The following is a 26937-nucleotide window of genomic DNA, read 5'->3' as shown; positions in this document are numbered from 1 at the left end:
TCTAACTACTTGTTAATCTCTATAAACCAATCCGAACAGTAGGCCTTCTCTATTTAATGTATTATTATCCTCGGGAGATAGAAAAATATTTCACCTACACCCAGTGTTCCCCACCCTGCCCCCAGGTAGACAGATGAAAGGTTTATGGCATAAGTCCTACAGCTCCTATTACAGATCAAAAGTGAACACTGGAACACAAAATCTCACTTTTCCAGATCTCAAAAGACTGATTGCTTTTCCATCAGGCACAAAATATATTCCTGATCTGAGTTCACAAATAGAAAAACAAACAAATTATAAACAACAACAACAACAAACAAATACTCTGTCACCTCTCACCTGACCAAGACTGGATTCCGATTCTACCTGACAACTCACAACGTGGTCAGATTGTGAAACCAGATTCCTAGTCATGGCTGCCACCAATGGAGATAACTATCAGTTGTATGCAAACCAGAACCCCAGTGAAACTTGGCCAAGGATTAGAAACAAAAACTAAGACAGATTCAGTAAAACAAAAACTAAAGAGATGAGCGAGTCAGTGAAGGTGATGTTCTACTGCCATTTGTGATTTACCTCAGAAGCCAGGAAAAGATGTGTCTGGGCATCCAGCCCATGAGATATACTTCATGGGCAGTGCAATTTAATTGACTGGATAGAGTGAGTCACTTGCACATTTTATTAGGACCTCCAAATTGTCAAGGCATAATTTTCAAAAAGTAAACGCAACTCTTATATAAATGAAGAACGAATAGATGCCAAAGATTTCTTTAACTCATTAATGAGGAAACCAGGTGGGGTAAAGCTGGTTCACTAAGCATAATATCTGTAATATTTTTAGGTCAGCTGTGATTATACTAGTGTTCCACCTGGATTTTTTTTTTAATGTGTTCAATCTTTATTTGAAAACTCAAGGTAGTTTTATTGAGTATTAAAGATCGAACTGTAATTATGTATCTCCAAGGGCCTATTAATGAGGTAAATAATCCACTTTGAGTCCGTATTAAATAACTTGCAGCTGCTGTGCTATTTGAGATGTTTAGTTTGTTCCTTTTTAAAAAAAATAATTTTTCTTTTTTGGCTTTGCTCTCAGCTGCCAGTTCATGCTTTGGTCATTTTTGCCAGCCTTTTCGTTTTTTATGATCTTAGAAACCAGTTATCAAGCCTTGATTTGAAATGTTCTGAACTAAAAGTGACTAAGTACAAGTGAGGTCTCAAGGAGGTCCGGAGCACATGAAGTGTGTGCACTTCATTTCACAGACCTTGTGACATCCATTTGGACTGGTTGGTGGTCATTTTAACTTCCTCACTCTGAGCTGTGTTTCAAGTAGAGGACATTAATGGATAAGGTGTTGCTAGAGGGCTGGGATGCTGATTCTTTGACAAATTAGATGTTCTAGAGCATGGGTCACCAACCCCCGGGCCATGGGCCACAGACCAGTAGCACTTGTGGCCTGTTAGGAAAGGGGCCGCACAGCAGGAGGTGAGCGGTGAGCCAGCAAAGGTTTATTTGTATTTCCAGCCACTCCCCATCACTCACGTTACTGCCTGAGCTCCAACTCCTGTCAGATCAGTGGTGGCATTCGATTTTCAAAAGAGCGTGAACACTATTGTGAGGGATCTGGGTTGCGCGCTCCTTATGAGAGTCTAATGCCTGCTGATCTGTCACTGCCTCCCATCACCCCCAGATGGGGCCATCTAGTTGCAGGAAAACAAGCTCAGGGCTCCCACTGATTCTACATTATGATGAGTTATATAATTATTTCATTACACATTACAGTGTAATAATAATAGAAATAAAGTGCCCAATAAATGTAATGTGCTTGAATCATCCCGAAACCATCTCTCCCCCATGTCCATGGAAAAATTGTCTTCCATGAAACCAATCCTGTTGCCAAAAATTTTGCAGACTGCTGTTCTAGAGGTTAGAAAAGTCATTATAAAGTAGGGTATTCTTGTATTCATCCTATTTGACACCTGCCTTCCTCCAAGTAGTCCAGAGGTAGTGATGGCTGTCTAGAGCTTTTTATGGTCCAAGGCAGTGAAAGTCATTTTCAGAAGAAAAGGGGAAAATTAAAAAATGAAAGCAAACCCCGATGCTTTTAAGAGTATTCATTTGGTTACATTGCCAAAAGTATCTGTGTCCTTTTGTGGAGAACCAGTGGATTCCCACGAATTGCATTGTAGCCATCCAATATTTTCTTTCTGGCTGGTGATGGTTGTCTGTAGTGCCTTGGTAAATAGCATTGTTGCCATTTAGAGCTATGCAGGGCCACATTGATACTTATTTCTCAAACATGTTGTAATGTGATACCAGCTCTCATGAAGCATCATGGAGTAAGGTTTTCTGATTTTTTACACACATATGAATTTTTTACATTACATATGGATTCCTTGAAAATAAGGTTGGCTTTCTTTTAAGGCACATATTAATGTTTCTGTGGTAGTTATGTGAATAGGTGAAATGTCTGGGTCAGCAATTCCTACCATTGAAGGTGTTTTGTCCTTATAGCTCCTATGAAAGCACTTTATAACTATATAATTTTAATCAGTAAGAGGCTGGGACCATACCTATCTTGCTCACCACTATAGATGCACCTCCTAGCCAGATGACTAGAGTATAGGAAGCATTCTTTACATGTTTTTAAAAAGAGTAATTGAATGTTTTTGAACCCATTCTTGACATTTATTCTGGATTTCCTTAATCTGTGACTGTAGTTTGCATCCCTGGTTCCCAGATGATATACATTTAGTTCTAGGTAATAGTGAAGCTCTATACAAAAAATGAAGATATCTCAGTATAAATGCATTCTTTTTTACTTCCAGGAAGGGGAAATTCTTTTCCAACTTTCAATTAAAAATAAAAAGATGAAAGAGTTATTTTTCTTTACTTTGAAAATTTTCTAGCATTCTTTGTAAGAATTGGTGCTCTCCAAGATTGTACAAAAACCAAGGCTACAGGTCCAAGAGTCTTGCTTGTGTACCATCGAGCAGATCATAGATCTAATGTTTCTAAAATTAGGTAAAAGACTAATTGAGCATATTTGTTTAAGGATTTTTGGTATTTTATAAAATAAATTTATATGTTCTCTAATCTCTGAAACGTGGTCAGATGCAGATGCTATTTTAAAGACCAGAAAATAAACAGGTTGGTATTATTTAATGTTGTAATTAGGAAAAATTGTTTAGGAACCCAAGACTACTGAGCGTTGTCAGGTCAAAGTGACTCTACATGTAGATTTTTGCTTCTCTATTTGCTTCTTCCTGTCTCTATTTCCTGGTGAGTCCTGACCCCCCCAGCATAAGTTGGGCATTCGGACGTTTTTGGCTGTGTTGAGCCATATTATAAGTTTGACAGTAGTTTTTGTTTGAATAGCAGAATGGACAATGTTAAGATCATGCTTATTGTTGCTTAGTCATAGTATTCATCTTTTTTTTTTTTAGAAGAATGTCTTTGAAATGTGAAGGCAAGCTTAAGTATTGAAAACTATTTTGTCCTTTAGTCTTACTTGAATCTCCTTCCTGATGTGGCCCTTCCGTTTGCTACATCCTGAGTATAATTTTAATTTATAAAAAAAATGGCTGCACTAGCTGGAAGAAGCCAGCTAAATTGCAAATGGGGTGAGAGGTTTGTTTACCAACCCAATAAACTTAGTAGCTCAAGACTTTTGAAAGGATCTTGAGAAACAATGGCTCTCTTCCTATACTATGAGCTAGAATGGCCATTGGCAGTTACATAAGTTGATTTAATCTTCAGATTCAGCCTAAGCCTTAAGCTGAATTTTTGCTGTGGAGCCTTTTCTTAATTTCTCTGATGTTTAAAATAGCCAGTCAATTCTCTACCTTTTTTTTTTTTAACTTTCCTACCTTGTTTGGAGGGTTTATCAGATTTAGCTCAGAAATACGATGTGAGCCATGAATGTTATTTTAAATTTTTTTAAGTTAAGATAAGCAAAAAAAAAAAAATCCAGGTGAAATTGGGTATAATATATTTGACATCACAGGAGTAGATTGACAATGCTACCCACTCCCTAAATAAGCAATCTATTCTCTAAGTAAATAGCACTATTTCTAAATAAAGTAAGTACATTTTTAGTCACTGGGTAATATAAAGAAAAATGTTATCTGTCATCAGATCACCTTGGGTCATTACAGAATAAAGCAAGGACTTTCTCTCTACAAATTGCTGTTGTGTGTTTGTGTGTGTGTATGTATGTGTGTATATGTGTGTCTATATGTGTGTATATGTTGATTAAATATTAAAGGAATTAATCATTAGCAAATTTGGGCTGCCAATTGTCCTCCATTAAGAGTGAAAAAAAAAACAGTTGTCATACCTTTTTTCTTTCTTCTTCACTTGGAGAGATGGGCAGAAAAGCAGTGAGAAGGAAAAATTAGCATTTGGCAATAATCTAATGACTTCACCTTGGGGAAACAGAGCTAAAGTCTTCATGAAATTCTATATTGCAGTAGTCTATTCTTGAGAGCAAACCCTCTGTTCTTATAGTAGCAGTACGAGCTATTGCCTCTTGATGGTGCCACGCATTAAAAAATTATTCTTAGAATTTGAGAGATGTATGTTCTGACTCTTCACATAATTCAGCTTTCTCAGGCTAAATGCTGAAATATAGAAAGCAACTTGGACTAAAAAGAGGCCCTGTATGCCCCTATGTCCGTTATAGAAGAAGTCTCATTCTTTTTTAAAATCATAAATAAATATATGAACACTTGTTTCTAAATAAGAAATAAAGGTCATAAATAAAATTTGTAGAAAAAATACAAACTAAATGAAAACTGAAAATATATCAAGACCAACAAATATATAGGAGTGGAGGCCAGGCATGGTGGCTCACGCCTGTAATCCCAGCACTCTGGGAGGCCAAGGCAGGTGGATCACCTGTGGTCAGGAGTTCGACACCACCCTGACCAACATGGTGAAACCTCGTCTCTACTAAAAAAATACAAAATTAGCCGGGCATGGTGGCACATGCCTGTAATCCCAGCTACTTCAGAGGCTGAAGCAGGAAAATCGCTTGAATCCATGAGGTGAAGATTGCATTGAGCCGAGATCGAGCCATTGCAGTCCAGCCTGGGCAAAAGAGTGAAACTCAGTTAAAAAAAAAAAAAAAATATATATATATATATATATATATCTATATATATATATATATATATATATATGGAGATACATTAAGTGAAGGAGGACTATTGGTTGTTTCTGGTAAAAGTGGTCCCTATATTTGTTGTCAAATTACTTAGTATATCTATATTTATTCTTTTTTTGAGGAGAGTCTTGCTGTGTTGTCCAGGCTGGAGTGCAGTGGCATGATCTCGGCTCAGCCTGCTGAGTAGCTGGGATTACAGGTGCATGCCACCATGCCCGACTAATTTTTGTATTTTTAGTAGACACAGGGTTTTACCATGTTGGCCAGGCTGTTCTCGAACTCCTGGCCTCAAGTGATTTGCTCCCCTTAGCCTCTGAAAGTATTGGGATTACAGGCGTGAGCCACCATGCCTGGCCTAGTATATCTAAATTTAAAAACTGACTATCTATTGAGCTACCATTTTAAAAACTTATCATTAGCTAATAGGTTTAGTGATTGTGCTGGCTAATTCTTTTTTCCCCCTCCGAGACGGAGTCTCCCTCTGTTGCCCAGGCTAGAGTGCAGTGGCGTGATCTCAGCTCACTGCAACCTCTGCCTCCTAAGGGTTGAAGCAATTTTCCTGCCTCGGCCTCCCTAGTAGCTGGGATTACAGGCGCCCGCCACCACACCTGGCTAATTTTTGTATTTTTAGTAGAGACGGGGTTTCGCCACGTATGTTGGCCAGGCTGGTCTGGAACTCCTGACCTTAGGTGATCTGCTCGCCTTGGCCACCCAAAGTGCCAGGATTACAGGCGTGAGCCACCGCATCCAGGCTGTGCTGGCTAGTTCTTATGATGTGAATTTCTCTTCCCCGGCTTGAGAAAAGATTATGGGAATATTTGCTGTAGAGAATATTCTTAAAGTTGGAAATTGATTTTTCAAAAAAAAAAAATCCAAAACAAGCATTACAAGGGTAACACATCCAGCACTTTTTCTTGTTTCGGCCATCTCAATGTGCCAGTTAAGAAGGTGCTTATTAGAAGTCACTTAAAATAATCTCTTTATGTTGAATAATCAGAGACTCACAAGCAATCATAGGACATAATTCAAAGGAATCCTGTGTATCCTTTACCCAGTTTCCTCCAATGGTAACATCTTGCCAAACTATAGGACAATGTCAGAGCTAGGATATTGACATTGATACAGTGAAGATACGGAACAGTTCTAACACCACAAGGGTCTCTCATGTTGGCCTTTTATAGCCGTACCAGCTTCCCTTCTCCTTAACCCCGATAACCACTGATTTCTTCTCCATTTCTATAATTTTATCATTTCAAAATATAACCATATAGCATGTAACCTGTGGGTTTGGCTTTTTTCACTCAGCAGAGTTCTGTGGAAATTGGGCAGGTTGTTGCAGTCACTGATTCATCAGGTTTAAGACTGGGATACATGAGGCAAAGGGAAATCCCAGAGACACACTTCTGTGTGTTTCGTTGGGTCCCCAGTCTGCCTTCTTTCCACCTTTCAGAGTCTTCTTCTGTTTTTTTTCTCCATATAATGTACAGGGTTCTGAGTTATACTTAGTGGGAGAAACAGGGTAAAGTATGTCTAATTCATCTTCCCTGAAGGTGAAGTCAGTGAGATTAGTTTCCTAAAGTTGCAAATAGCCAAAAGCTTTGCTCTGGTGAAGTCTAATGACTGCAGGTTGAAAAATTTTGGTTTGGGTAAATTGGTATTTCTTATTCAAAATTGCTAAGACCATATCCCAGCTCTGGGGTTGTAATTTGGATTTTGAGAAAAGACCGAATTTTAGGAAAATGCTGAGTAGAATTAAGAGGAACAAATTTCTCATATGGTGATTATTATTTCATTCTGATTATAGAATAACACAGCTCAAGCTATAAAAGGTCATCTTTTCCATCAGATCACGAAGACCAAGGCCTAAATCATCTTAGGCAGAGATTTCAATTTACAAGTTGTCCTGGGAGAAAGGAAAATATTCAGGCATACCTCTGAGAGATTGTGGGTTTGGTTCCAGACCACCGCAATAAGGAAAACATCATAATAAAGCAAGTGACGCAAATTTTTTGGTTTCCCAGTGCATATTAAAGTTATGTTTACACCATACTGTAATATATTAAGTATGCAACAGCATTATGTATAAAAATGTACATACCTTAATTTAAAAATACTTTATTGCTTAAAAAAAATACTAACAATTATATGAGCCTTCAGTGAGTTGTAATCTTTTTGCTGGTGGAGGGTTTTGTCTTGATGTTGATGGCTGCTGACTGAACAAGCTGGTGGTTCTTGAAGATTGGAGTGGCTGTGGCAATTTGTGTGTGTGTGTGTGTGTGTGTGTGTGTGTGTGTGTGTGTGAATCTTGCTCTGTCTCCCAGGCTGGAGTGCAGTGGTGTGATCTTGGCTCACTGCTGCACCTCTGCCTCCCGACATCAAGTGATTCTCTTGCTTCAGCCTCCCAAGCAGCTGGGATTACAGGTGACAGCCACCACACCCAGCTAATTTTTTACATTTTTGGTAGAGACGCAGTGTCACCATGTTGGCCAGGCTGGTCTCGAACTCCCGACCTCAAGTGCTCCGCCCACCTCAGCCTCCCAAAGTGTTGGGATTACAGGTGTGAGCCACCACACCCAGCTGGCAATTTTTTAAAATAAGATAACAATGAAGTTTGCCACATGGATTCAACTCTTCCTTTCACAAAAGATTTCTCTGCAGCATGCAATGCTGTTTGGTTGTGCTTTACCCACAGTAGAACTTTTTTCAGAATTGGAATCAGTCCTCTCAATCCCTGCCACTGCTTTATCAATTAAGCTCATGTAATATTCTAAATCCTTTGTTGTCATTTCAAAAATGTTAACCGCACCTTTACCAGGAGTAGTTTCTATCTCAAGAAACCATTTTCTTGGCTCATCCATATGAAGCAATTCCTCATCAGTTCAAGTTTTATCATGAGATTTCAGCAATTCATTCACATCTTCAGGTTCCATGTTTAATTATAGTTCTTTTGCTGTTTCTATCACATCTGCAGTTACTTCTTCCACTGAAGTCTTAAACCCCTCAAAGTCATCCATAAGGACTGGAATCAACTTCTTCCAAACTCTTGTTCATGTTGATAAAAATATCAGTACCTCCTCTTCTGAACCAAAATGTTCTTAATGGCGTCTAAAATGGTGAATTCTTTCCAGATGGTTTTTTGATTGACTTTGCTCAGCTCTATCAGAAGAATCACTGCCTATGGCAACTATAGCCTTACAGAGTATATGTTTAAAATAAAAAGACTTGAAAGCCAAAATTACCCCATGGGATGTAGAATGGATATTGTGTTATCAGGCATGAAAACAACATTTATTTTCCTTGTGCATCTTTATCAGAGCTCTTGAGTGACTAGGTGTGTTGTCAGGGAGCAGTAATATTTATTCATATATTTTTAAATTTATTTTAAGTTCTGGGATACATGTGTATAATGTGCAGAATTATTACATAGGTATATGCCATGATGGTTTGCTGCACCTATCAACCCATCACCTAGGTATTAAGCCTGGCATGCATTTAGCTATTTTTCTTGATGCTCTCCCCCACTTCCCCCAAGCAGTAATATTTTTAAAGGATATTTTTTTCCCCTGAGCAGTAGATCTCAACAGTGGGCTTAAAATATTCAGTAAATCACAATAAACAGATGTGGTGTCATCTAGGCTTTGTTGTTCCACTTACAGAGCACAGGCAAAATAGATTTAGCTTAATTCTTAAGGGCCTTGGTATTTTTGGAATGGTCAATGAGCATTGGTTTCAACTTAAAGTTAGCAGCTGACTTTAGCTCCTAAAAACAGAGTCAACCTATCCTTTGAAGCTTTGAAGCCAGGCGTTGACTTCTCTCTAGCTTTGTAAGTCCTGGATGGCATCTTCTTCCAATATAAAGCTGTTTTGTCCACATTGTTTGTTTGTTGTTTGTTTATTGATTGATTAATTGTGGCCCAGGCTGGTGTTGAGCTCCTGGCCTCAAGTGATCCTCTCGCCTAGGCCTTCCAAAGTGCTGGGATTACAGGAGTGAGCCACTGGCCCAGCTGAAAACCTGTTGTTTCATGTAGCCACCTTCATCAATTATCTTAGATCTTCCCAACTGACTTGCTGCACCTTCTACATCAGCAAGGTGATTCTGTTTCACCTTGCACTTTTATGTTATGGAGACAATGTCTTTCCTTAAACCTCATAACCCAGCCTCTCCTAGTTACAGATTTTTCTTCTGCAGCTTCTTCACCTCATTTAGCCTTCATAGAACTGAAAAGAGTTAGGGCCTTGCTCTGGATTAGGTTGTGGCTTAAGGAAGTGTTTGATCTATTTCGACCACTAAAACTTTCTTTTTTTTTTTTTTTTTTTTTTTGAGACGGAGTCTCGCTCTATCGCCCAGGCTGGAGTGCAGTGGCACAATCTCGGCTCACTGCAAGCTCCGCCTCCCGGGTTCACGCCATTCTCCTGCCTCAGCCTCTCCGAGTAGCTGGGACTACAGGCGCCCGCCACCACGCCCGGCTAATTTTTTGTATTTTTAGTAGAGACGGGGTTTCACTGTGGTCTCGATCTCCTGACCTTGTGATCCGCCCGCCTCGGCCTCCCAAAGTGCTGGGATTACAAGCGTGAGCCACCGCGCCCGGCCGCTAAAACTTTCTTTACATCAACAGTAAGGCTGTTTCACTTTCTTACCATTTGCGCGTGAAGAATCACCTTTAATTTCCTTCAAGAACTTCTCTTTTGCATTTACAACTTGGCTAATTGGTACAAGAGAGCTCACTTTTGGCCTGTCTCATTTTTGGCATGCCTTCCTCTCAAAGCTTAATCGTTTCTAGCTTTTGCTTTAAAGTGTGAGATCTGTAACTCTTTCAGTTGAACACTTACAGGCTATCATAGGGTTATTAATAGGCCTAATTTCAATATTGTGTCTTAGGGAATAGGAGGCCTGAAGAGAGGGAGAGAGACAGGGAAATGGCCTGTTGATGGAGCGGTTAGAACAAGTACAACATTTATTAATTAAGTTTGCTGTCTTATATGGGCATGGTTTGTGGTGTCCAAAACGATTACAATAGTAATGTCAAAGATCACTGATCGGATCATCATAACAGATATGATGATAATGAAAAAGTTTGAAATATTGTAAGAATTACCAGAATGTGACACAGAGACATGAAGTGAGCACATACTATTGGAAAAATATGCTAATAGACTTGCTCGCTGCAGGTTCCCACAAATCACTTTGTAAAAAATGCACTATCTGCAGAGCGCATTAAAGCAAAATGCAGTAAAATGAGATATGCCTGTTAGAAAGAAGATGCCATTGTTTGTTTTACATTTTTTTTTCTTTTTTATAGAGATGGGGTCTCTCTATGTTGATGAGGCTGGGTTCAAGCGATCCTCCTGCCTCAGCCTCCTGATGTGCTGGGATCACAGGCGTGAGCCACTGTGCCCGGCCCTCTTTTGCATTTCTCTACATAAAACTTTGTGACATGCTTTTAAAATTTTAACACAGGCCGGGCTTAGTGGCTCACGCCTGTCATCCCAGCACTTTGGGAGGCAGAGGCGGGCGAATCACGAGGTCAGGAGATTGAGACCATCCTGGCTAACATGGTGAAACCCCATCACTACTAAAAATACAAAAAATTAGCCAGACATGGTGGCACATGCCTGTGGTCCCAGCTACTCAGGAGGCTAAGGCAGGAAAATCGCTTGAACCCAGGTGGCAGAGGTTGTAGTGAGCCAAGATCGCACCACTGCACTCCAGCCTGGGTGACAGAGTGAGACTCCGTCTCAAAAAAAAAAAAAAAAATTAACACATAATATTTTATGTGATATGACTCAGAAATAATTGTATTATAGTACTTTCAGTTGATATGTTATAGTCTACTGTCATTTTTTTACATGTAGACTTTCCTAGCTCTTTACCCACTGGTTTCTTTATGCATTAAAAAAATCTGATTTTTTTAAAGGATAGGATATGTTTTCAAATATCAGGATTTAAAGGTCTTTATACCTCTCATATACTTACTTTGATTGAACTAAAGTATTTTAATGGATTGTGTTTTATAGACTATAAAACACATATATAGTCTTTCCAAAGAAGTAAACAAGATCTTGTGGAACTTGATCAAGCTAAAGTGAAAATGTAAAGAGATGACAGTATGATTATATTTTGTTGTGTTTTCTTTAATGGTGAAGAGCAATAGCATAATTTCTTTAACAGAGTGGGCTCAGGCACTGTGCAGACTTCCTTCTGGGACACTATGTAAGAAAAACATCTGGCATGTTTTTCATAGATGCTGTATGGAAATTATGATAATACTGATCACATGAATTTCTTTGACTTATGGCCTTTTTTTTCAGTCAATAGGGAGAAATACACTTTTTTCTCCTTCGAATGTTTTGGAGTCATTCATAATGGGCATTTTCTTTAAAATGATATATTTTGTCTTTTAAGAATAGTTCACCTCCAACCTTAATATTTTTTCAAAGTAAAACATTTCATAACCCACCCATCTGCTGGTTGATTTTAAGTAGAAAGTGCAAAAAATCATCAGGCAAAGGTCTAAAATATAGAGGATCCTAGAAAAATGGTAATTGTGGTCAGAAATTTACTTGCATCTGCCTAACAAAATGCAGAGGTGGAAAAAACAAGTCAGGAAAACGTCATTGGCCACAAAGTTACTAGGATTAATTATATCAAGTTATATTATTTAAGAACGTGTTTAATGTAAATGAAAATCAAAATAGGCTGGGCATGTTAGCTCATGCCTGTAAATGCCAGCACTTTGGGAGGCCAAGGTGGGAGGATTGCTTGAGCCCAGGAGATTGAAGCTACAGTGAGCCATGATCACATTATTGCACTGTAGCCTGGGTGACAGTGCAAGACGCTGTCTCAAAAAGGAAGAAAATAAAAATAAATAAACATTACTTTAGCATATGTTAGTAATTAAATATATACTTAATTTATATTTATATCTATTTTTAAAGTACAAATAAAACAGGCACATAGCCAGAAATAGTAGTAGAGGCAAGTGGGTTTGAGGGAAATGTTGACACGGGTGAGTAACAGTAAATATGTATTCAATTTTTTTTTCTTTGAGGCGGGGTCTCCGTCTGTCACCCAGGCTGGAGTGCAGTGGTGTGGTCACAGTTCAGTGCAACCTCCGCCTCCCCAGCTCAAGTGGTCCTCCTGCCTTGGTCTCCTGAGTAGCTGGGACTACAGGTGTGAGCCACCATGCCCAGCTAATTTTTGTATTTTCTGTAGAGATGGCATTTCACCATGTTGCCCAGGCTAGTCTCTAACTCCCGGCCTCAAGTGATCCCCCACCTTGGCCTCCCAAAGTGCTGGGATTATAGGTGTGAGCCACCAGTCCTGGCAATTTATTCACTTTTTATTTTATTTATTTTTTAACTGGAAAGCTACCAAACCACAATGGGTTTAGAGAGACTTCTGAGTAATCATAATTTTTATTTGCATTTTTTTTGTGATAGTAATTTTTAAAAACACAGGTGAGGAATTGGTTCATGAGATAAGATTAGAAGAACTAAATTTCTTCTTCTAAGTATGAGTAAGGCAGGATATGAGAAAGTTCCTCAGGTATTTGAATGATGCATGCCCTCAGTAAGCGGGGGACACCCGTTTCTCTGAAGTTTAGGGTGGAGCCAGGGGCAATGTGAATAGAAGCCTGGGTTTTATGTCAAGGGTGAAGTATGTGTCCTTAATAAGACAATGGATTTTTTGGAGGGTAGTTCTTTCTAGAAGCTACTCCACTGTACTTAATGTGCTGGAGGGAATATATGTTGTTCTGTAGTGGTGAGCATGGGAGGACCAAATGACAAGATGCCTTTCTCCCCAGGTTACCATGGCAACTGGGCAGAGCTCTCTTGCCAGGGGCAGAGGCAGGTGGACCACAGGGCAGGGAGTTGGTGGCCTTGAGGGAATTCTGTGTCCTTCTGGATAGCCAAAGAAACCCCACAGATTTTTCAGGGAGACATTTGGCTGCATAACAATGTATTTTTCCTGTATTTCCTTTCCCTGAAAATAATTGGGTTTAGTTTTTAGGTGTGCTTCTTAATCAGTATTAGAGATGGTTCTTCAGGGTCTACAAGATAATTATCTAGTTCACTTCACACTTTTGACAGAAACCATCCTAACCATGACTGACAAACAGTGAGCACCTACTACGAGACTGGCACCACCTTTAGACTTGAAAGCACATAGTGCATCACATGTTCTCGCACACAGTTCCTTACTGAATTCTTCCAAGATCCCAAGGGGAGGCACTGATCTTCTCATCTCTGTTTTATAGACCATGTAATTGAGGCTTGAAAGGTTGAACTTAATTAAAAAAAAAATAACTGTGTTGTAGGTCTGATAAGTGCCAGAACTTCACATCCACCTCCATGTTCTTTCTACTTAAGCTGAAATACAGATTCTGCTCTTAAAGTCCAGCTGGACACAGTGGCCCACACCTGTAATCCCAGCACTTTTGGGAGGCCGAGCCGGGCAGATCACTTGAGGTGAGGAGTTCGAGACCAGCCTGGCCAACAAGGCAAAACCCCATTTCTACTAAAAATACAAAAATTAGTCGGGTGTGGTGGCAGGCACCTATAATCCCAGCTACTCGGGAGGCTGAGGTGGGAGAATTGCTTGGACCCAAGAGGTGGGGGTTTCAGTGAGCCAAGATTGCAACACTGCACTATAGCCTGGGTGACAGAGCGAGACCCTGTCTCAAAAAAAAAAAAATAAATAAATAAAATAAATAAAAAGTCCTTGGGTTCTGTGGAGGTAAGAAGTCAATTTATTCCACAAATCATTAAATTATAAGATGACAGAGAGGCACTGAGCCTCCTGTAGTCCTGATATCTTTATTTTTAAGCGCTTCACCTATTTCTGGTCATTTCACTCCTAATTTTCCTGGGGAAAGTGCGAAATGCCCCTTCTCATTCGGGGTGTCCAATCTGCATAAAGGCAGGAGCATGCTGCCCCAGATTGCAAAGCTCCGGGAATGAGTGGAGATGGAAGTGCTGAGCATTAGTAGCTTCTTGGAGATTGGGAGTGTGGGTGTGGTGGGGGTGAGAGGGGAAGTAGGGAAGTAGAAGAGTAGATCTACTGGATAATCTGATCAAGATTGCTTTTTGTTTTTTTTGAGAGGAGGGAGGGACTTGAGTACATTTTCAGACAGAGGAGAAGGAGTCAGTAGAGAGGGAAAGGTGTAGGAGAAGGGATAATCAATAGAGCAAAGCCACAGGACAGTGGGAACAGGGTGCAGTGGTACAGGCAGAGGGCTTCCTCTTGGAAAGACTGAGAGACTCTCCTCAGATAACTGAGCTAATGCTTATGCTGTTTACTTTGTCCCAGACACCCTTCTAAGTGTCATATATGAACAGTCATGCGTTGCTTAATGATGGGAATGTGTTGCTGAGAAATGCATCGTTAGGCGATTTCATCGTCTTGCAAAAGTGTATTATGAAAGAGAATGGCAATGATTTTTCCTATTCACACTGGCCACTAGTTGCATGAGAGCGGGCCCTCTAATTAGGTTATTAAATCTCTCTGTGCCTCACTTTCCTCATCTGTTAAATGGGGATTAGAATAAAACCACTCCCACAAAGTCATGAAAATTAAAAATTAAAATACAGGTGGGGATTGTGTCTGGCACTCAGCAAGCACTCAGTGAGTTTTAGCTAACTGCTGTTGACTACTATTTTGCTCTGGGGATAGGTGGGAATCATTTAAAAGTGTAAGAATTCTAAAGTAGACAGTAACCCTTTCAGTTGGGGTCTGATGTAATGTGTCAAGAGATTGGCTTTCTGTTTTTTTTTTTTTAAGTGATTTATTTATTTATTTATTTATTTGAGACAGTGTCTCATTGTCACACAGGCTGGAGTGCAGTGGTGAGATCTCAGCTCACTGTAGTCTCTGCCTCCCAGGCTCAAGCAATCCTCCCACCTCAGCCTCCCAAGTAGCTGGGACTACAGGTGTGTGCCACCTCGCCCAGCTAATTTTTGTATTTTTAGTGGAGACAGGGTTTCACTATGTTGGCCAGGCTGGTCTCAAACTCCCGTCCTCAAGTGATCCACCGCCTTGGCCTCCCAAAATGCTGAGATTATAGGCATGAGCCACCACACCCAACCTTAAAAGTCTGAGCTACCTTTGGGAGGGTCACCCCATGGGTAAGCTAGGGATTCCTCAACATGTTTTGCAGTAGGTTTGTTTATATCAGCATCGCTGCAAACACATGAGTAATATGTTGCACTGTGATGTTATAACAGCTATTATGTCATTAAAAAATAGGAATTTTTCAGCTCCATTATAATCTTTTTTTTCCTTTATGTTTTTCAGGTTAGAGAATGGAAGATGACACCCATTATAATTTTATGGGACTACCTTTGTATATGTAGCACCTTGTTAACTGGGATGTCATCATGTGTGCAGATATTTTGTTTTGGTCAATGATGGACCACAAATATGATAGTGGTCCCATACAATTGTAATACCATATTTTTAGTGTACTTTCTATGTTTAGGTATGTTTAGATACACAAGTACTTACCATGGTGTTACAATTGCCTACAACATTCAGTGCAGTAACATGCTTTGCAAGTTTGTAGCCTAGGCGCAATAGACTATACAATATAGGCTAGGTATGTAGTAGGCTAATACTATACAGGTTTGAGTAAGTACACCCTGATGTCTGCACAAAAACGAAATAGCCTAACCTTGCATTTCTTAGAACATATCCCCATCGTTAAGCAACACATAACTGTATACATTCATATATATAAATCCTCATGATAACCCAATAAGGTAGATATTCTAGTAATTCTGGTTTATACTTGAGGAAACTGAGACACAAAGAAGCTAAATAGCTTGGCCAGGGTCACACAGGTAGCTGCAGAACCCAGATTCAGACCTAAGTGGTCTGGCTCCAGAGTTCATGCATTTAGCCACTATAGTACATTGAAGAAAGGACTAGATGGACAAAGATAGAAGAGGGAAGTCTAGGGAATTTAAGCAGAATGGCCGTGGTCTCCTTAGGCAGTGTGTTTGTGTATGTAAGTGTATTGAGTATGTTTGAGAAGTGGGTATTGAAAATCAATGAGTGGTAAATGCTGTCCTAGTTATTCACATATGTCTCACTCTCAGTACAGTTATATATTATTCTTCGGAAGAATAGGCATTAGCATACAAAACATCAATAGTAATCTGCACATAACAAATGTTGGTCAGTTAGTGGCTGTCACATTCTCCAGTAACTTACAGTTGCTTCCAGAGCAGACACAGTCATACAAAGGCATTACACTTTTATTTCCTCTTTCCAGCTCAGCCCTACTGATGGTGCACGCATACATGCACATGCTGTTTAAACTAAGGGTGGCAGAGTAAAGTGTTTTCCTGACCACAAGCCTGAAGGCAGACTTCCCAGCCAGTGTATAAAATAAAATAATGTCTGGTTAAGAAGCTAGACATTGAACTGACTTCCATAAAGATAATTTGTAAAACCAAATGATAAAAACCCCTCACTGTTATATACAAATGAGATCATTTGTCCTAAACTGATAAAAACAATACTAAGGCAATGTTTGTGTAAATGTGAAAGCCAGTGACAAGGCTGAAGAGCAATGTCTCCACACAAGATTTCCCCCACATATGACACCAACCTCAAGTTCTGGGGTTTCGTAGACCACCCTCAGATTTGATAATTCACTAGAAAGACTTCACAGAACCCTTTGACAACTATTATAAGCATAGTTATGATTCACTATAGGGAAAGGATACAGATAAAGATTAGCCAAAGAAAGACACACATAGGGCAGAGTCTAAAGAGTTCTAAAGGCAACACTTCCATGTCCTTTTCCTGTAGGTCAGAATGTGTTACTCTACCAGCATTAAGCATTGGTAGGTGATAGTGTGCACATGACAGGGAGGCTTACCCAAGCTGTAGTACCCACAGGTTGTTTGTTTGTTTGTTTGTTTGTTTTTTGAGAGAGAGAGTCTTGCTTTGTTGCCCAAGTTGGAGTGTAGTAGCACGACTGGGCTAACTGCAACCTTTGCCTCCTGGGTTCAAGCAATTCTCCTGTCTCACCCTCCCGAGTAGCTGGGACTACAGGCGCCCACCACCACTCCCGGCTGATTTTTGTATTTTTAGTAGATACAGGGTTTAACCATATTAGGCTGGTCTAAAACTCCTGACCTCTGGTGATCCACACACCTCAACCTTCCAAAGTTTTGGGATTACCGGTGTGAGCCACCGTGCCCAGCTATTTTTTTCTGTTTTGTTTTTTTGAGACAGGGTCTCCCTCTGTCTCTCAGGCTGGAGTGCAGTGGTGCTATATCGGCTCACTGCAACCTCCGCCTCCTGGACTCAAGTGATCCTCCAGCCTCAGCCTCCCACGTAGCTGAGACTACAGGCGTGAGCCACCATGCCCGGCTAATTTTTGCATTTTTTTGTAGAGATGGGGTTTTGCCATAGTTTTTATTGAGACTTCGTCACATAAGCATTACTAATTGATCAGTTTCCCACATGGTTAATTTCAGTCTCCAGGTTGACTGATAACCCATGACTTAAGGCCCCCACACCAAATCACATAATTGGTCTTTGTGGAGTGGCCAGCCTATACCCTAAGATCATCACATGTGGCCCACTCTACCCTAAACAAAGACACTGCAGTTGAGTATGACATAGATTATCTCCCAGAAGCGAATGGCAAAGGTCAGACCTCTCTGGGCAAAGACAAATTATTTATTACCCAAAAAGTACTGGAGCTTTCTTTAGTAGGATCCCTGAGTCCCTCATCTCTAAGTTTTGGAAAAGTGTTCTGCCTGAAATTGCACATGGTTTATTAGTCATAATGTAGAAGTCCATTAATAAAATTTAAAAACAACTCCAAGGCTTAAATACAGGTCTATTTCTTTCTTACACTCCAGGACTAGTGTCGGTTAAAAGAGGCCTCTGCTCCACGTTTCCTGATGGAGCCAACACCTGCAGCCCATCTGGAGAGCCACTCTGTCATGTTAGAGCAAGGCATGTGATGAATCATGCCCTGGCTGTTGTTCATGCAGAGGTGATACACCTTGCTTTTCACACTTCATTGGCTGGTACAAGTCTGAGGGCCATATCCAGTTTGAGGGTGAGGAAGAGAGGAGCCGTCTTACCCTGTGTCCAGAAAGAGGTGAACTGATCGTAATAGCCCAGTTACTACCCTCAAGGATTTATCTCTAAAACAGACAGACCCATATAACAGACTTTGAGCCATTGCTTCTGTTTTCCCTCCTTTCTGTCATTACCTAATTGAAACATCAGGATTTGTACATGGAATCCTGGGAAGTCTGCATACTTGCTGTCCACACCAGCTTTTCTCATTCCATCACTCACTTTTAGACCAGGGTTCCTGACTCTTGTTGTTTCCAAAACTTACTTTAGGGCTGTTGTAATACCTAAGAGGAAGAAATCTGACCCATTTCTGTGCAGGTACCTCATCCCTCTTCCCCCAAAAGACCCCGTCTCTCTAGCCACATAATAGTTGCTGATCTCTGAGCATACCATGATATGCCACAGCTCTATGCCTTTGCTTCTGTGGTGCTTTTATGGAAATGCCCTGCCCACCCCACTGTCCCAGTAGACCAGACAGACTTATATTTATCCTTGAGGACTCAAATTTGTTTTTCTATAATTTTTGTGTACTGTTTCCCCATGTGTGAACTCATAGGTTGTCTATAAACTTCTGTTATCACTGCTTTTATAACTGATCACCTATTTCTGCCTCCTATTAAAGATTTGAGGGTAGAAGTGCTATGTTTTGCTATGTGCAGTGTCTCATGTGAGAGACCAAGGTGAGAGGAAGATTACTTGAGTCCAGGAGCTTGAGACCAGCCTGTGCAACATAGCAAGACGCCGTCTTTCTTCCAAAAAGTTAAAAAATTAGTTGGGCAAGGTTGTGTGCCTGGAGCCCCAGCTACTCTGGAGGCTGAGGTGGGAGGATCCCTTGAGCCCAGGAGATCGAGGCTTGCAGTGAGCTATGAGTGCACCACTGTGCTCCAGCCTGGGTGACATTGACAGACTTTGTCTAAGAAAAAAAGAAAAAAATTTTCATCTTGCCATCTTTTTTCATTTATGGATTCCCAGCACATTACTAGACAATAAGTAAGTTAGTAGACCTTTGTTGAACTGAAGATTATGGAGACATTGAAGTCCTGGGGCTAATAGAAGAGAGAAGTCAAGTCACACCAGTTATAATAGATCCTCCCAAAAAAAAAAATCCCATTTCAACTAAATTATATCTAAAAATCAAAGGTTGACCTTTTGTTTTAAGTAATACATGACCCAACATACTAGTTATAACAAAAGGTTTTTAGCAAAGATTATACCTGTGCTTAAGTGTCAGCAGTTGGTTTTCTGCATAATGTATGTATTTATGCAGTATGTGTACCGTCCTGTGACCTACACTGGTTGGTGTTAGTTACAAGGGCCCTGGATGGGTTTAGGAGATGGATGGTACCCTTTCCTGAGGGCTGTGAATCTGCAGTGGGAACAATGTCAGACACATTCCTCTGAAGATGGAAAAAAGCTCAGAGGTCAAAAAACATACCCCTAGCCCATCACCTTTTTTTCCCCTTTAACCTCTAAGTGAAAAATTTCTCACAATTTTCTTTACGTATACTTTCTAAAATCTTGTGTCTCCTTCAACACTTCCTTTGATATATGTGGGATACAGAGATGAAGAAAAGGAGAAATGGGAAGGGCAAAAAAAATATGTAAAATAATTTTATTCAAGATGAACTACTTTCTAAATTCTTAGCACTGATATTTTGGAGCATTAAGGTATGTAGGCTCTGTACTTGGACTTTTCAAGAGAATGAACAGTAGATTGCTAGTTTGGAAAGGTGGGTAGGATTTGGAAATCTCAGAGGGCAGCCAGCCTCTCGACTTATTAAATAGCAGGTTGTTAGGTGAAGCTTCAAAGAAAGTTTGGTTTTAAGTAGGGGGACAGACATCACAGTTTGCCAGGACCAATCCCAGTTTGCATTTGAGGTTCCAGCATAATTATTAGCAGTGCCCTCTTTGATTCTTGAAAGGTTCTGGTCTGGAATGGTCGTTCTGGATTTGGGTCATGCAGGTTGGAGGCTATTGGCATGATGAATGGGAAGGAAGAAGACTCCAGAGTGCAGAAGGCTGAAGGGAGAATTATCTTATGAGAGTAATTTCTGTTCAGAGTTTTCCTTAAAAGGCTTCCTGTAGTGCTTTCTGAAATGCCTTACAGACTTTCTTCTGACGCACCTTGGACATCAGTGTATTTTTCTTTGGTGCAGCTTTTATAGGGCCAGTGTGTCTCAGCACAACCTGGTTTTCTTTTAAACTCGTGGGCAGCAGTGCTGCATGTGTCAGTGATTCAAACTTGGACAGATTGGCTGTGAATGGAGTGATAAGAATAGAGAGAAACACATACCAGTAGACCAAACTTCCTGTACACAAGCCTTTCAATACTGCGTTTCACTGTCTGAAATAGCATTCATCTTAAGGCTGGGATCATTTATTCCCTTTGGAATTAAGCAATACCACTGGCAGAAAAAGAAACTATTTGGGGAAGGCCATGTGGGAGGAATTTTTCTATGTATTCCAGGCTAGACAGAAATATCTTTCATGCTTTTGAACACCACACCTTATGTGCTTTTGAACACCACACCTTAGAGCCCAGGTAATTGGAAATGGACAACTTTCAGATAATACCAAATATTTATGCCAAGGCTAACGTATACATGTTATACTACAAATATTAGGAAAGACTGAGTTTAGATGCTTCAACTTAATTACCTAAGTGGCAGAAAAAGAACTTTTCTTTAGAGATTTGCCTCTAATATAGATGCTGTTGAGAAGTAAAATGTAACATCTTGTCCCTCTCCCTCTCCTTACATATGCTCTTGGAGGTTGTTTTTGCATATGCCCATGTAGACTTTTCCAGATTGTTGGAGAATTTTAAAATAAGGCAATGAAGGCTATGTCCCCCCCGCTGCTTCCTCCCTATAAAGCTGAGGTGGGCAGGGCTTGGCAGCTGGTGGAAACTGAAAAGATAAATAAGTACCAGGGCTCCTGGATGGATAGGGTTCAGAAGAGCCCAAGATGAGAGTGTGTAGCTATGAGTGCCTGCTGTGGGAAGAGGCCATGAGGATGGAGCTGCAGCTGGAGTCCAGAAGTTCAGGCAGTGAAAGGGAGGTGCGAGCTTGTAGGAACTAGTTTAATAGTCCTTTTGATCAAGCTGTTGCTTTTTTATTTTTTTGTTGGGGGATTACTTTAGAGGGAAAATATAAGTCAGATATGCCTTAAATATCTGTCTTGTCATTTAAGTAATGTATTTAATGGAGCCTAAGAAGTTACGTTGGTCTGTTCCTATTTGACTTTGCTGCTTGTTAACAGTGTCAACTAATAAAGAGCTAATTGTCTTCTAAAGTTTGTCTTTACAAATTAGCTGCAATTGAAATGAGAACAGCAGTCCAGTGATGGTTAATATTTTTCTGCTTTATTGCTGATAAGCAGTTCGGAAAATGTTTTCCTATGGAGAGCGTGTGAAGTCTCTTCTCAGTGTGGTAACTGTGGTCACAACAGATGGTTTTTGTTTTTAGTTCTTTTTTCACTTTGGCCTTGGAATTAACATGACAGGTAAAGATGTTGAGATTTCCTACCTCAAGCAATGCTGTCTAAGTTTATAAGAAGCAGAGAAGCATTTTGTAAATTATATCCTGTTGCTCACAAACTATATAATTAACTTACTTGAAGTTCAAAATCATAAATATCTACCTGTTGCATGGGGAGTCTGGTAAGATTGCAGTACTGTTATAGATATCAATGGCCTATGTATTGATTTTTAAAAAAACAAATTTTATTTTCTAGCTAAATTAATCAAAGATTTAATGACCACCGAATTTGAGTTACATAGGTGTCTGTCTGGACTTGATGTGAAATGTTCTTCATTTTAGTGCAACATTCTCTCTCTTTTATAATTTTAATTATATAAGAAATTAGTAGAGAAAGACCTTTATATGGTGACCAGGCATTAAAAAGTTTTGAAAATTTTCAAAATTTTCAAGAAAAAAAAATTGAAGACATAGATCTTTTAAATTAAAAGATTCAGTAAGTAGCTGTTTTTCTCTTTGTGTGTCTAGTGCATAGTCTAACAGTAGGATAATATTTAGGAAGTTAGAGAATTAATTTTAAGCACAAGTATTAAGTCAGTAGTGATGAAAAAGCTAGATATTGTTGAAGGTAGATAAGTAGAGGCTGGGAAGGAGGATAGATAGGAAATGGAGGTTTAAAGAAAAAATGAGTTTGGTGCTATGGCATGTGCCTGTAATCTCAGTGACTTTTGGGAGGCTGAGGCAGGAGGATCACTGGAGCCCAGGAGTTAAAGTGAGCTGTGATTGTGCCACTGCACTCCAGCCTTTGGGACAGAGTAAGACCTTGTCTTTCTCCCTAACCCCACCCTTCAGAAACCTTGGAGAATTGATAAGTTATGAAAAGGGTTACCGAGTGCTGACGTGTGCTAGGGCCAGCCCTGTGATATACCAATAAAGGAGAGAGAGTAGAAGCCAGCATTGAGTTTGGCAGGAAAGTTGGGCATTGTTAAACCCCATTTCACCTGGATCTTTAAATGCATCAGTCAAAGATTATGAAAATCATTACCAGCCAAGTGTTTGTGGGTTTATGTATGGAATGCAAGCACCAGTTGTCCCAGCCTCTTCAGTCTTTTTGTTTGGAGTTGTGTTCATTCTCACAAACCCACTGACCTTCCCCTCCTCTCTGTGTTCCAGGAGAGACAGCGTCTGGAGACCATCCTCAGTCTCTGTGCTGAATACACAAAGCCTGACAGTCGCTTATCTACTGGGACCACTGTGGAAGATGTGCAGAAAATCAACAAGGAGCTTGAGAAGCTGCAGCTCTCTGATGAGGAATCTGTGTTTGAAGAAGCCCTCATGAGCCCTGACACAAGATACAGGTGCCACCGGAAAGACTCCCTCCCTGATGCAGACTTGGCAAGCTGTGGGAGTCTCAGTCAGAGCAGTGCCAGCTTCTTTACCCCCAGGAGCACCAGGAATGATGAACTACTCAGCGACCTCACCCGGACTCCTCCACCACCATCCTCCACCTTTCCGAAAGCTTCCAGCGAGTCCTCTTATCTAAGTATCCTACCAAAGGTAATGTTGGCCCAGCAAAGATACTCGGATTTAAGGTCTAGGGCTGTGCATATGCTTTGGCATGGAAACTGGTGATTTTATCATGCTAATTATCCAGGATGTTTTCAGTGAAGTTTCAATTTAAGAGGTCATTAGCTGAGCAAGGTGCAGCAAATTAGGGTGTTTACTGTAAAGTAACAAATTTGCACTGTAAAAAATGTAGCAGCACAGAAGAGTAGAAAGAAAGAACATTTCTCTTCTCCCTGCACCCTTTCAGGTTGTACACCTGAGTGATAAGCAGGTGTAAAACTGGTGCTAAAATTGTCTTACCTGCCTTCCTAGTATTTTCTGTGTATATATGGCTGTTATAGGCTTAGACAGACAGACACACACATAGTGTCCTGTACATTTTTTCCCTCACTAAATGCCTTGGGCATCTTTGCATATTACTATATACGGCTCTACCTCATTCTTTTTAATGACCAACTGCATTTCTTTTGTTTGCAACTACCAATTATTTTCAGGTTTTTTTTTTGCTAATAAAATCCATATGCAGCAAATATTGTAGCATATATATATTTGCACAATTCTGCAAATGTGTCTGTGGGATTACTTACTAAAAGTGGAATTGCTGGGTCAAAGAGTCTGTGTATTTTTCACTTTACTCAATATTTCCAAATTGTGCTTCTAAAAGACCATATTAAAAAAAGAGTCTATATATCCAGGTGACACTTTGACTAAGTTTATATGTGCATATAAACACAAGTGTTCTCCATATAAACACAAGTGTTCTCCATACACTTGCCAAGGTTGCATATTGTCAAATTTTTTCAATTAGCCAAATTGATAGAGGTTTAATTTGCTTTTCTTTAATTATGCGTCAAGTTGGGGATCTTTTCATATTTTTAGTTATTATTTGTATTTTTTGACCCACTTATTCATGTTCTTCACCCATTTTTTTAATTGTTTTATTTGTCTTGTATTTTACTGAGTAGTAAGAGCTGTTTGTGGTAAGCAGATTAGTCTTTTATCTAGTCTTTATTTTGACTTTATTTATATTTTTTGGACATTTAGGAGTTTAAGATTTATTGGTACTCATAAGTACTATTTAGTCTTCTGGTTGTATGTTGGTTTAAAATTGTCATTCTTTTGAGGATTTGTTAAATGGAGTTTAAGGAAAAATCTTTTTAAATTTTTTTTTTTCGTTTTCTTTCTGTACAGGACTTAGAACCCCAAAATCTTTTGTTATTACGTTTTTTTCACACAGGTTAAGAATTTTTTTCTACAACAATTTAGGTTTTAAATTTCTCCAAAAATGATTCGAAGGAGCTTACAATGAAACATATAAATTTTATTGGACTAAAATTAGAATAACAAAAATAGTAAATAGGAGGAAAAAGCAGATACCATATTCACAAGGTGGATTTACTTATTTAGGAATAAGTAGGATTAATGTATTGATTTGCTTAATTGACGCTTACTATTAAGTTCAACTGTGAGATTCTTTAGTTAATCTTTTGTTATAAGAGAAGGACACATTGACTCTTTAAGAGAAAGATATTGTCATGGTACTGAATTCTGGCAGTAATTTATCACATGGGCATTATTCAGGGGAGTTTGTGTGTTTGTTTAGCTACAGCAAGACTTTTACAGTGAATATTCCTAGTCAGAAATCATTATCTACCTAGTGAGTTTTTCCATCATACACATCAGGACTTTGGACTGTTGAATACATGTTGGACATCAATCCCTTCTTTTTTCTTTCTTTCTTTTTTTTGAGACAGAGTCTTGCTGTGTCACCCAGGCTGGAGTGCAGTGGTGCAATCTAGGCTCACTGCAAGCTCTGCCTTCTGGGTTCAAGTGAATCTCCTGCCTCAGCCTCCCGAGTAGTGGTGACTACAGGCACACGCCACCATGCCTGGCTAATTTTTGTATTTTTAGTAGAGACAAGGTTTCACCATGTTGGCTAGGCCAGTCTCGAGCTCCTGACCTCAAGTGATCCGCCTGCCTCGGCCTCCCAAAGTGCTAGGATGACAAGGGTGCGCCACTGAGCCCTACCCGTCCCTTCTTTTTGCTGTAGTGACCATGTTTACCTTACTAATTCTCAGTGGAGAGTAATTCTCAACAGGACATCTGTTTCTGTGGGCAGAGAGTTGCAATGGTTAGAAACCAGGATAGGGAAGAAAGTAGGGGCAGGGAGGAATCAAAAGTTGTTGTTGTTCAGGCACAGTAAATGACCCATCACTTGAAAAGTTGAGCTGTTGTCATCAGCCATTGGGCTTCCTTAGAAATCCTTGGCTTCCTTTTGATTTTAAATCTTTTCACATCTCTTTCCTTTATGGAGATCTGCCAGTTTTTTGTTAAAAACATTAAGCTGTGTGCTCTCTCTAAAGACTATCTTTTAGGAGACAGGTTTCCTCCTGGAGAGGGCTATGACAAGAATGCTGTTGGTGTGTACACGAGCAGATCTTGGCAGATGTTTTTAATTGCTCAAACGTGTAATTGTGGAATAGGAGGCCTCTGAAGCTTAGTGCAGCATCTATTGTTGCAAGAGAGGTAAGACTCTGCATCCTTTAGAGGCAGGAAACATCAAGGACACACAGGTTACCACACAGCAGTGTAGAAAGAGTACAAGTGAGCGGAGCTGATGGATTCCAAGAAACACATTTTTTTACTTATTACTTTCTGAAGGTAGACATATATTACCTTGAGACAGCAGATAGAAAATTCTTTTTAAAAAACCCTCCTATTTGTTTTGCATGCTCTTTCTCTTCAATTAATTTCCACACTGGATTATTTGCCTAACAAAGTACAAAGTTAATAATCAATTTAGGGATAAATGGTGAAGAGAGGAATGTGAAAAACACTGTTAGTTGACTTAACTATACAAAACAATCTGAATGATATTTAGGAAACCTGAGAGTTACCAGTCAAGAACTTGCTTTATGCAACACTTACAGATGCAGACGACTTTGGAAATATGCTGATTTTAGTCGGCCTTTGTGAACCACCTCCTGAAGTAAAAGTTGTCTGGAAAGTGGCTCATCTTTCTCCTTTTGAGTCCCTTGCACCCCTCTCCTTTGGCTGCAAAAGGGTTTTAAGAAGAAATCTGTGAAAAAGGGGCAAGCAGAAAGTGTCTTTTCCCCTATCATCTCTCCCCTTTCCTGTGTGGATCAAGTTTCCCCAAAGATAACATATTAGAGGATGCACATACACGTGTAATGTGCTTATTAAAACGTCACTGTTAGTAGATTCCTGTCCATTACTGGAAAAAAAAATTCCCAGAGAAATTAAAATGAAGGGCATATGTTTAAAATTACAACATTCTCTGTCACTATATAACTTAAAGCTACTCAGTGGCTACCACACCTTGGCTTTCTATTGGTTTTCTTTATTTGGTTAATAAATGAGATTACATTGTCCTCACCCCATTCTATCATAAAGCGTTCGGTTTTAGAATGCTTCCTGGAGATTTTGCTTCTTATAAATAACTTAGAAGAAAACCACAAACATTTCCTAGATGGCATTGATTGCTATAAACAGACTCTTAAGTTGTCTATTATTAAATATATCTATTGTGATAAACTTTCTAAAAACTTTGAATTATGCAGATGATTCCCACTATTAACCATCTTTACCCCCTACTTGCTTATAA

At 39.7% G+C, this 26937-nt stretch overlaps 1 protein-coding gene across 1 annotated transcript in view; it reads left to right on the top strand.

Annotated features, from left to right (window-relative positions):
- PHLDB2 (pleckstrin homology like domain family B member 2) overlaps positions 1-26937 on the top strand; it is a 115783-nt gene that overhangs the window by 30026 nt on the left and 58820 nt on the right. The window contains exon 3 of the mRNA XM_012501068.2: positions 22920-23303. Within this exon, the coding sequence (XP_012356522.2) occupies positions 22920-23303 (384 nt within the window). The remainder of the gene's footprint in view (positions 1-22919; positions 23304-26937) is intronic.

The sequence above is a fragment of the Nomascus leucogenys genome, chromosome 21, assembly GCF_006542625.1.
Source record: "Nomascus leucogenys isolate Asia chromosome 21, Asia_NLE_v1, whole genome shotgun sequence".
Classification (NCBI taxonomy): Eukaryota; Metazoa; Chordata; class Mammalia; order Primates; family Hylobatidae; genus Nomascus; species Nomascus leucogenys.
This window is presented reverse-complemented; position numbering and strand designations above follow the sequence as displayed.